Source organism: Helicoverpa armigera, chromosome 5, assembly GCF_030705265.1.
Source record: "Helicoverpa armigera isolate CAAS_96S chromosome 5, ASM3070526v1, whole genome shotgun sequence".
Taxonomy (NCBI): Eukaryota; Metazoa; Arthropoda; class Insecta; order Lepidoptera; family Noctuidae; genus Helicoverpa; species Helicoverpa armigera.
Genome location: NC_087124.1, coordinates 12,751,121 through 12,762,322, shown reverse-complemented (window position 1 = coordinate 12,762,322; position 11,202 = coordinate 12,751,121). Strand labels below are relative to the sequence as shown.

General features: G+C 39.6%; 3 protein-coding genes across 8 annotated transcripts in view; 1 reads left to right on the top strand and 2 right to left on the bottom strand.

Moving 5' to 3' along the window:
* The window catches only part of LOC110374656 (endoplasmic reticulum chaperone BiP), a 39,320-nt gene extending 37,555 nt beyond the window's left edge, over positions 1-1,765 (bottom strand). The window contains exon 1 of the mRNA XM_064034898.1: positions 1,755-1,765. The gene's annotated coding sequence lies outside the window, so the exon portion shown is untranslated. The remainder of the gene's footprint in view (positions 1-1,754) is intronic.
* A 111-nt stretch (positions 1,766-1,876) lies between these two features.
* Mps1 (Monopolar spindle 1) lies at positions 1,877-6,999 on the top strand. The gene is made up of 6 exons (XM_064034659.1): positions 1,877-2,932; positions 3,795-3,940; positions 4,570-4,730; positions 5,074-5,291; positions 5,595-5,742; positions 6,052-6,999. The coding sequence occupies exons 1-6, from the start codon at positions 2,075-2,077 to the stop codon at positions 6,249-6,251; spliced, it is 1,731 nt and encodes a 576-aa protein (XP_063890729.1). The 5' UTR covers positions 1,877-2,074; the 3' UTR covers positions 6,252-6,999.
* A 754-nt stretch (positions 7,000-7,753) lies between these two features.
* Positions 7,754-11,202, bottom strand: part of Alpha-spec (alpha Spectrin) — a 41,821-nt gene continuing 38,372 nt past the window's right edge. For 4 of the 6 annotated variants that reach the window (XM_064034649.1, XM_064034653.1, XM_064034650.1 and 1 more), the window contains 6 exons: positions 11,133-11,156; positions 10,013-10,125; positions 9,553-9,702; positions 8,910-9,080; positions 8,316-8,485; positions 7,754-7,935 (listed from right to left, as the gene is read on the bottom strand). In XM_064034649.1, coding sequence (XP_063890719.1) covers positions 7,807-7,935; positions 8,316-8,485; positions 8,910-9,080; positions 9,553-9,702; positions 10,013-10,125; positions 11,133-11,156 — 757 coding nt within the window. In that variant the 3' untranslated portion in view covers positions 7,754-7,806. The remainder of the gene's footprint in view (positions 7,936-8,315; positions 8,486-8,909; positions 9,081-9,552; positions 9,703-10,012; positions 10,126-11,132; positions 11,157-11,202) is intronic. The other 2 variants (XM_064034652.1, XM_064034654.1) reach the window with 1 other exon arrangement.

The window sequence follows — 11,202 nt, the reverse complement described above, 5'->3', positions numbered from 1 at the left end:
GGAGCCCCCCAAAATATTTATTTTATTCTAGTTTTCAGTATTTGTTGTTATAGCGGCAGGAGAAATATATAATCTGTGAAAATTTCAACTAACTATCACGGTTCATGAGAAACCATATGAGAAACAGCCTGGGGCCCGATTCTCCTAATTTTACTTAAGCGGCATACGATTCACGTTCGACTCGATTCGACTGAGATCCAATCCCGACTCGATTACGATTGAAGTGTATGTGGCATTCCGCTATTTTTTCTTTGAAATAAACGTTTTTATCCTTTTCTGTCATTCAATAATGAATCATTTTGTCGGCAAATGATTGTACAGCAAACTACCGTATAGACCAAAATCACCAAAAATAGCAGACCAATCGCACACCAATCAAATGTCAATCGAATACGATTGGTCTTTTATTAGAAGTAGAATGCCCGATATGGTTAAAACTGCTATTGCGATCATATTGCGATTCGATTTTGACATTATTAACTTAGGAGAATTGGGCCCCTGGTGACAGACGGGCGGACGGACAGAGGAGCGAAAACAATAGGGTCCCATTGTACCTTTTGGGTACGGAAACCCTAAAAAACTATGAAAAATAGGTGAAATACCTATTTTTATGAAAAATTGCTATATTCTATAGTTTGAGACTTAGGCTTTCAGCTATGCACTATTTCTCTTCTGAATGTCGACAATTTCTGTAATCAAAATCAAAATCAGGCCTCAGAACTATATGTTAATTTTACATTACTTTGTATATCTCTGATCTAGGCTACCTATTAACAATACTTCTATCGAAAACTCTATATTTTACACACTAACACTTACCAAAAGACCGGTTAAGCAGTGGGTACACGGCCTCCTAGGCTGAACTACGAGATGCCATACAAAAAAAAAAGAATTTGCACGCGGCGCACGGATGCGTCTGTCGCGAACAATTAGCAATTTAGTAAAGATACTCTTTTAATGACTGTCGCAAACGCGCTCTTATGGCGAACGATAACTTACACGAGCTGAAGGCAATAGTTTATAAGTCAATGGAAATGGAAGGCACCGAATAAATCCTATATATTTCCTGGGGCCCGATTCTCCTAATTTTACTTAAGCGACCTTCGATTGACGTTCGACTCGATTCGACTGAGATCCAATCCCGACTCGATTACTATTGAAGCGTATGTGGCATTCCGCTATGTTTTCTTTGAAATAAACGTTTTTATCCTTTTCTGTCATTCAATAATGAATCATTTTGTCTGCAAATGATTTACGATTGCAAAATGATTGTACAGCAAACTACCGTATAGACCAAAATCATCAAAATAGCAGACCAATCGCACACCAATCAAATGTCAATCGAATACGATTGGTCTTTCATTAGGAGCAGAATGCCCGATATGGTTAAAACTGCTATTACGATCATATTGCGATTCGATTTCTATTCGATTTTGACATTATTAACTTAGGAGAATCGGGGTCCTGAATGTCATAAAGTTTGCAATCGTAAATCATTTGCAGACAATATTATTCAATATTGAGTCACAGAAAAGTATAAAAACGTTTATTTCAATGAAAAATAGCGCTTAGTTGGATGTCCATCAAATGTCACTTAAGTAAAGTTAGCAGAATCGAGCCCCTAATCGATACTGATAAGTGTGTGTTCACCCTTAGGCCGCCATCGACCGCTAGTGATTGTTAGGTGTATTGGAGGAGTACCTTTAATAAATGACAAATAACAGGTCATGGAGTAAATTTTTCAATGATTTTTCATGATTTCACTTATACATTTAATAGAATTTCTTACTTAAAAAAAATAGCACTAAATAGAATAGAAATAACAACTATTTTTTTTATTGCAACCCTGGAACCTCATACTTTTTTGTTGTTGTCATTTTGCTGAGCTCGGTAAACAACTGTCAAAGTGTTCAAAAGTTCAACTCAACGGATAATATTTCTGAGTGTATTTGAAATTGTAGAATCGGATATAAATAATTTGTCTTTGCTTACGTAAAAGTTAGGTAAACATTGTGTTTAAAGTGGTTATAATAGTGTCTGTTATTATATACATATGGAGTGAGTATCAACAAACATGAGTAACACGGAACCGACGGCGAATAGCATCACGTTCACGCCGAAGCCGATGTCGGCACTGCTGGCGAACTTGATGCCTTTGAGATATGCGGCAGACACTCCCGACTCGAGCTTCTCAGAAGAGGACAGTGAAAATTCTTCTGACGAAACTGTTAAAAAGCCCTCTCCTGAAAAGAAATTAAGTAAAAACTTTTTTACCCCCAATTTGAAGCAGAAACCTAAGGACATCAAAGCGTTTGCATCCGAGAAGAAGTCCACTTATAATGAACATGACAAAGAGAATGTCAACGATAAGTGGGTCCCGCATCAAACGTTCCCATCCAAACAGAACTTTCATATACCAAGTTCGCGCAATAACGTAAACTCTAACGTGTATCCGACTTCTGAAGCAAAGCAGCGTGTGTTGTTGCCCCAAGATAGCAGAACACAAAACTCTTGTAGTAAAAAGACGCCGGAAGCAAAAAAATCAGCAACACCCAAAATAAAGTCAGGTATTAGAAGGTTTACACCGGGGTCAAAACAAAAGAAAACTCCACAGAAAGCTTTAATTCTAAATAGAGATAAAGTGAGAGTAGAGTTATTCACACAGAATCCTCCTGTGGAGGAGCCCCGGTGTCCGCCCCCGAGGGCTGAGCCCGCTCCTGCTCCACCTGCTGCGGTCCCTGCTCCGGCGCCTGTCCCTGAGACTCCACTGAACAAGAGAGTCATGCCCCCCTCGTACATGGCCACACCTTCATACCCTCAAGGCGTAGTGAACAATAACTCAAAAGTTTTGTTTAAGACAACTAGAATAAAGGATAAAAAATATATGTTCCTTAAAAAGCTGGGTGTTGGGGGCTCTAGTGAAGTGTACAAAGTGAGTAATCATATCTTAATTTTTAAAATCCACTCCTAAAATGACCTACTAACCAATATTGTAACTAACTAATCATTAGACATCGGATTATATGCACTATCAAAATGCCAAAATATGCATGCAAATATGCACTAAAAAAGAGCGAAATATGCACAAAATATGCACAATTAAAGTTTCTAGTCTCTCAATGGCATCGGGTATATTGCTGAAGTGTTGCAATAAGAGCAATATTTTGTTTAATTGAAGAATCCTCAAATGCCTGCTGGCTTGAATTAATTGCAATGGCTTCTGAACTGTCAAATTGTGCAACTACTTCTTTTATGGCTTCTAAATTCTCAGCATAAAATAGTACAGCTTTCAACCAAGTTCCCCAACGTGTTAATATTGGTTCTGGAGGTAGTGGTAGGTTTGGCAGTCGCTCCTTATACGCCTGTACTCGCGATGGTGCTTTTAAAAACACTTTTTTTGTAGAAGAAATCAATTTATTGACAATCCTGAACTCTTCCAGTGCGCTTTCGCAGTGCGTGCCAGGCAGATGTGTTGACGTGTGGTGTGGGATGGGGTAGTACAACACATATAAATACTGAAATAAGCACTATCAATGAAAAAGTACCAAAATATGCAATAACGCTAAAATAATAGCATAATATGCATTTGCATATGCAAACATGCAAATGCATATAATCCGATGTCTACTAATCATGCAAAGAAAAGGTGCTTCTCTCAGTGCAAGTATTATTGGTGTGTTGTCCAACTTCTTGAACAAGTTCAAACATGTTTTTCCTTAACACAAAGAAGGACTTGCTAAATTTTGACTGCTTACTAAATAATGTTGTAATGTAATGTACTTGTACATTTGCAGGTACTAGAAGTGGGTACATCCTGTGAGTACGCAGTGAAGTGTGTGTACTTGGCTACAGACCAGGACCTGGCTCAAGGCTACATCAATGAGGTGCGGCTTCTCCGGGAGCTGCAGAACTCTGACAGAGTCATCAGACTGTTTGACTAGTGAGTTGTACATGTAGAATTTTATCCTCATTTATGTTCTCATGAAATGTACATAAAACAGTATTAATCCAACAAAATTGTGAATCTGTAATTACTGTAAACAACAAAAGTGTGTAATTAGTTCACTGCTGTTTCCAACGGTATCATCAGCATTCAGTAGAAACTGCTTTCCTGATCACATATACCTAGCCTCAATGTCACCTGGGACTGTGTGGATTCCCAACAGTGAAATAATTTACGAGACAGTTGTAGTTTGGAGCCTCTAGGGTACAAACAACAAATTCCTCTTTATTATATTAGTATAGATAGTGTTTTATGTATTATATAATACTTACTTAGCTTTTTGAATCTATATGAACCTATTACTTCATTGTTAATTGCATTGCAAACCTTTAACCTTTTGAACGCCAATGTCGGCTATAGCCGACATGAGCAAGCGTGCCCTGTGCGCCAACGACGGCTATACTCGACAAAAAACAGGTCGCAGAAAAATACAAAATAAACCTATTAAATCATTACTTTTATATATTTTTTAGTAGATATTTAATTAAGATTTTCGGGCTTGGCGTACAGGGCATAGGAATACCGATATGGCGTGGCGGTGAAAAGGTTAACAACTCTTTCCCCAGTGAATACGACCGCACCAACCACTTCCTGCGCATGGTGCTGGAGGTGGGCGAGACGGACCTCGCGTCGTTCATGAAGGCGCGCGGCGCCGGCCTGCCGCCCGCGCTCGTGCTGCACTACTGGGAGGAAATGCTGCACGCCGTCAATTATATTCATGAACATGGTAAGCTTGTGTTTTAGCTAGGTACATGAGCCACATGTGGCATATAGCTAGTTCAAATATACAGTTTATAATTACTATACCATTGCTCATTATATATCTTTCTGAATATTATTTTTATTTTTAATAAACTAACATCATATATAGACAGACAGACAGAGCTACATATGATTAGCATTAGTAAGCATTTCTTTTTCTTATTGGTACATTGCCGGCAACTTATTTATTATGATTAACTTTCACCTCTATTAACCCTTGTATTGCGCAGATCTACGCAAGACAAAATGCGTTTTCTATTGTTCTCTAATTAGCGGCATACAAGAGCTTAACCTAAATCTGTTGGCAGGAGTAATCCACGCAGACTTAAAGCCGGCGAACTTCCTGCTGGTGTGCGGGCGGCTGAAGCTGATAGACTTCGGCATCGCGTCGGCCATCAGCAGCGACGCCACGTCGGTAGTCAGGTCACAGGCCACCGGCACTTACTCCTACATCAGCCCTGAGGCGCTCATGGGCGGTGCGGGGGGGTATGGCGTTGGTACCAGCGATGGTAGTGCTCCCATAAAGGTACGTGTTATTTATGTATGGAAAATACACACTTTCTTTTCTAAAAAACAGTATGAAAAAGACACTGCAGGATAGGATTGTTCAAAAGAGTTAACTGAGTCTTGAATTCACTCATCTGCCTAGCCTTAAGATCGACCGACTTTTGCGGCTGGTAATTCCTTGTCCTATATGGCCCTATGGCTTATTGGGAATAATAGAAAATTTTGGACAGTAACTTTTAACTCCTAATGATGAATTAATTTAGTATCTACTTCCTTTGGATTTATTTGATATTCTTTTAGTAAACTGATGTGTTGTATTTAGATCTCATTCCGTTCGGACGTGTGGTCGCTCGGCTGTATCCTGTACAGCATGGTGTACGGGCGCACCCCGTTCGCGCACATCTCCAACCTCGCCAAGCTGGCCGCCATACTCGACCCCAATCATCGGATTGATTATCCGTCTGTTGAGCGTGAGTATACTATGTTCTACAATCTAGATTAATATTAACCTTTATGTGCTCTTCTTTGGTTAGATTTTCGAAACAAAACGCATAAAACTACCCTACAAACTTATACATACCTAACATTACTGTTTTCACCCCCATCAAGGGGATTTAAAAACAACCCGTTTAGAGGGGGGCTTCACCTGTTTCTTACTTTGAATAATAAATGCTAACTTTATACTTGGCTTTCTGCGCCATTTAATACAAAGTACTTGATCAGAATAATTTGCTGACCAATATATGTTTTTTGATCCTTGATTTGTCATGGTCCCACAGACCTCCCTCCATCACTGATCTCAGCGCTGAAGTGGTGCCTGACGTACAACGCGCGGGCGCGGCCCTCCGTGCGCGAGCTGCTCAGCATCCCCTACCTGCAGCCGCCGCGAGGCTCGCTGCCGCAGCCGCTGCTCGACAAGCTACAGCCGCACGTCACCACGCAAGAGTTCCGATTGCTGCAGAGAGCGCAACTCAACTAGACTGTCGTCTCATGCTCAAAAATCTGATACCCGCTCTGCACTTGGCCCGCGAACCGCGCGTGATGGCCGCGAAAGGGCGCGAATACCAAGTTTGGAGCCGTTTCGAAGAATATGCGTAACGGTTCCACATCGCGCGCGGTTCGCTGGCTGAAGCTGCACTTCATAAAAATCACATGCGGGCTTGATAAAAATCACATGAGTCGTGGTTGTGTGGCTGTTACCTGTCGTCATAATGTCAGTCCTTCATGGTCAAACTCCTGATGAGATTCCAATTTCTCAATTCAGATTCATGGCATAGAGAAGAAATGAACTGTTGTGTGAAATATTTGTTCCAATTTAGATATGAAAGGTTTATTAATTGTGATGTGAGCATATTGTATGTTTTCTAAAGATAAAATAATAGTATAATATGTTGTCTGTATGTGTAGTATTACTGCTTCGCTTGGACGGCGATATACTGGGCGTACGTGAAATGGTAAAAATTATGACTAAAATGTAAATTTTTATCATATCTACCAAAACTTAGTTCTTGTAAATATGTATTTAATAATAATGTTCAAGTTGTTTTGATTTTTATACAAATAATTATAATAAAAGCAAATGTTTAATGTATTAACACAATTTGGCGAAGTTAACAAAATTAATATAATGACATAGTTAATAGTTGTAGTTTATATTTGTGTGAAAGTTGTAACATAAGATTAAGTAATAATTACAGATAAATAAATAATAGACTGTTTAAAATCGACCACTGACTATTTTTGCTATATTCTAGCCCTTTTCTAGGCATCCTGTCATGTGCCATCGGTCCGATTAAAAAGCTGATGTGTTTTTCAGTCAGCATAAGTTGTAAAGGAAATATGGATATTTTTTTATATGTTTAAAGATAAACAATTTAATTTGGAAATAAATATTTATTGAAAAGTTAATTAATGGAGGATACAAAAAATAAATAGCATTTTAGCATAATTAATAAATGAATAATAAAATAAGATTTATTAATCTTGCCTTACAATTAAAACACTATCTAGCAAATTATTTAAATTTTACGAAATGCATTAAAATCGACATTGAAATTTCATAGACAAAGGGGATATAAAACGTGGATATTAGATAGGAAATACTGATATCTTAGAGACCGGCAGCTTCGTATTTCTCTGCTGGCGCCAGAGAAAAGGAATTCTCACCCTTACTACACATACCACAAGGTACAAGCTGTTGCGAGGTAGCGTCTCGACACGCGTTATACGTCCGCTTGCGCTTGCTCGACACACGAACACAAGAACAATCTCCGAACGACAACGCACCGACATCAGCTGATCACATATATTATTTACTTCTAAGTCGAATGTACTGACTCTAATGCTACAATATGAGTTGAAATGCGATTATTCAGTCAATATAGTAATAATGAATAGAGTGCTATACGAATGCAAGCGGACAGCGGTCCGCGCAGTACTCGCACTCGTGTTGGGTTGACGGCACAGAATGAAAGAGCAGCGTTTAGTTAGTGATTTAATGCGATAAATAGTGCGCAGTACTGCGCGGTGGGCGTTTAGTTCTGGAACAGCGTGCGCGTGAAGTCGATGTAGTCGAGCGCGTTGGGGATGGGCCGCTCCGTCTTGTTGTCCACGAACGGCTTCATGCGGGCCACGCAGTAGTCCGCCATCTCCTTCGTCAGGTTCTGTGAGGGAAACGACAAATTAGTAAAGTTTTGTCAAGATCTGCACGGTGGCTGTTGAGTAGAGTACAATATAAAATTGACAACATTCTAGAAAGAGAGCAAATTATCGTAAAGGCAATGTTTTCCGTTACTTTCATAGCTCATGCTAAGCTGTGGACCAACTAAAATTGTAGAAAGATCCTATGAATACTTCACGCTACATCTTTTTCCTAACATTTTATGTCATGGATCCTATGAATACTGTTTACCGTGAATTATAAACAATTGTTTAAGAAAAACGGACAATCATGTTGTCCATAAAAATGAGCCCATGTTCTCATCTGAAAAGGGAATTCAATCTCTCTTGGACGACATACAACTTGAAGATACAAAATACTCACAGCATAAAGTTCATCCTTGGTGACATAGGCGCGGTCCTGGTGTGCCGTGATGGCTCGGAAGGCGTTCTCTATCTCCTCGGAAGAGTGCACGTTCTCTGTCTCCTTGCTGATCATGAACGCCATGTATTCTTGGAGGGAAACCTGGCCGTCGCGGTTCGGGTCTACCACATCTGGAAGAAAATATTTATATTGTAGTGTGGAATGTATTTTAAAGATTGTGGTCAACATATTTTTGAAGCTCGACTGCTGTTGCTGTTCAAATACCTCTTCAACATTATTCTATTAGAAGCTTGAAATGGCAAATCAGTTACAAAATACATCATCGAATTTATTTCGCCAATGCTTTCTTGGTCTGCCTCCAGCTAGGCTGCTTTATCCTCTAGGACACTTTGTCATAGCCCTTGGCTAACCTATAGGTGTCACATTATTTGTTATACCCCTTATTACCAACTCCTTGCAAATGTATTAAACAAAATATTTTTTTTTTCTGGTATAAATTAAATTCCAGGCCTTTGCCCAGCAGTGGGACAGCATAGGCTAATAAAAAAAAATTAAGAATAATTTAAATTACTGAATATTCCAATTGCTACTCACTAAGTATAGCCTCGAACTCTGGGTCAGGTTGTCCCTCCTCAACCATGGGCAGGTCGTACCCGAGCGCGCGGAGACAGGACTTGAACTCGTGGTGGTTGAGGCGGCCCGACCGGTCCTTGTCGAAGTGCTTGAACATCATCGAGAACTCCTTCAGCGCGTCCTCGCTTACACCTGGGGAAGAAATATACAAATTTGTATTAATATAAATTTGTTAAAATAATTTAAATAAAAAATTATCTATTTAGTCACCTTCATCTTATAAATAAATGGCTATACAATTTGTTGACTCTTTATCCAAGTAGAACTACTTACTGAGTAGAATACTTAGCTACCAAAAGTGACATCAAAAATAACGTTGTAAATAGTTATTTTTTACTAATCACCTTATATGTATATTTATCAAGACAAATAGTTTTTGTAAATTGATATTTCCGAATCAGCAACTTTTCCAGAAAAAATACATCGAGACATCATCCCAAAATCACCCAACTTTCACCACTTTTCCATGTGTTATTGCCGGGAAGAAGAATAAACTTCCTTATACCAGATTGCTCCATGTATGCATCTGGGAACTGTGCTGTGTAATGTTGCATCTACGGCTACTTCGGAACTGTCTTTGGATAGGTGTATCAAGTATACATACCAGAGTGGTTCCTGGCCTGTATCTGCTGCTCGAGGTTGTGCTGCATGCGCATGGACAGCTGGTCGAGCTGGTCCCACTGCTGCGCCAGCCCCACCGTGCTGTGCTCCGTGTACCGGTTGTCCAGGATCAAGTGCTCTTCTAGAGCCGCGCCTAGGAACATAAATAAAGAAATGTTACAGTGGACGTAACTGAAGCTATGAAGCTAGAAAGTCTGACAATAATCTTGCTAAGAGTTTCTCCAGTTGTGACGAACAGGTAGCCAGTATTTAAATTTTGAAAGACATCCTAGATTGCTTTATGAGATTGAAGTCAGTTCAGACTAAGCTTTTCGGAATTTATTATCATAATTCAATTTGAACGGAACTGAAAAACTTTACTCTCACTTATTTGGGAAACATATCTGCAAGAGACACAGAATCTCTTTATGGCTATCAGAAAAGAGTACAAATATATATGTTACCTAGTTCCTCAAGTCGTCGTAGGTCAGCCCTGCGAGCCCGCACTTCGCCGGCACGAGTGCGCAGCGTGGCGAGCTGCTGCTCCAAGGATCCGGTACCCTCCATCATAGAGGTGCTGTACGAACAATATGATGAATAGTTGATGTTGAAATTAAATGTTGCTTATATAAATAATTCATATCCATCCATCCATCCTCCGAGCCTTTTCCCAAACTATGTTGGGGTCGGCTTCCAGTCTAACCGGATTCAGCTGAGTACCAGTGCTTTACAAGAAGCGACTGCCTATCTGACCTCCTCAACCCAGTTACCCGGGCAACCCGATACCCCTTGGTTAGACTGGTGTCAGACTTACTGGCTTCTGACTACCCGTAACGACCGCCAAGGATGTTCAATGACAGCCGGGACCTACAGTTTAACGTGCCATCCGAAACACAGCCAATGGTATCTAAGATATACTTAGAAAGTACATACAAACTTAGAAAAGTTGCATTGGTACTTGCCTGACCTGGGATCGAACCCGCGCCCTCATACTTGAGAGGTTGGTCCTTTACCCACTAGGCCACCACGACTATATAAATAATTCATATACACGTCAAAAATATGTACGTATAAAATGCATTAAATCAATTTCGTATTATTTTTTACCCAACATAGTGGGGAAAGATGATGATTTTAGCATCACCCAGTAGTACTAAGATACTACTTTTGTTTGTTTTGTAACATTAAAATTCGAGAAATATGTACACAACAACAACAAGACGGGTCAACTTTAGGAAGTCAATTAGTACATTTTAAAAGAAATAAAAAATACGTCGATACAGGATACACTCAGATTAGTAAAGAAATAAACCTGTGTATGTACAGGAGTAATTTTCTTATTATTTTGCGTCGATTACACAGCAGTATGTACCTAACTATTATTTTTGAAATAAGCCAATCATTAAGCTGTATGGATAGAAAGACATCGAGAACGTTCGCGTATTATATTTATATCGGCTTGACAAAAGGTACTTACTTATGTATATTTGTCTTTTTTTTTTAGCAAAATAAATTAATAATCTTTGGTCAAGCCATGAAGCGTACGACAAGTTTAGTGGACACGCGACATTCTGAATACTTTACCCGTCCCAGCCTAGCAGCCGGTACCTGTGCACCAATCAATCGTGTCAACAACTCCAATAGTTACTACAGG

Bases quoted from the DNA above. Each gene is read 5' to 3' on its own strand.
- Mps1 (XM_064034659.1), top strand. From the start codon at position 2,075: ATGAGTAACACGGAACCGACGGCGAATAGCATCACGTTCACGCCGAAG. The intron at 4,731-5,073 runs GTAAGCTTGTGT...ATCTGTTGGCAG, and splicing joins CAATTATATTCATGAACATG to GAGTAATCCACGCAGACTTA. The intron at 5,743-6,051 runs GTGAGTATACTA...ATGGTCCCACAG, and splicing joins TGATTATCCGTCTGTTGAGC to ACCTCCCTCCATCACTGATC.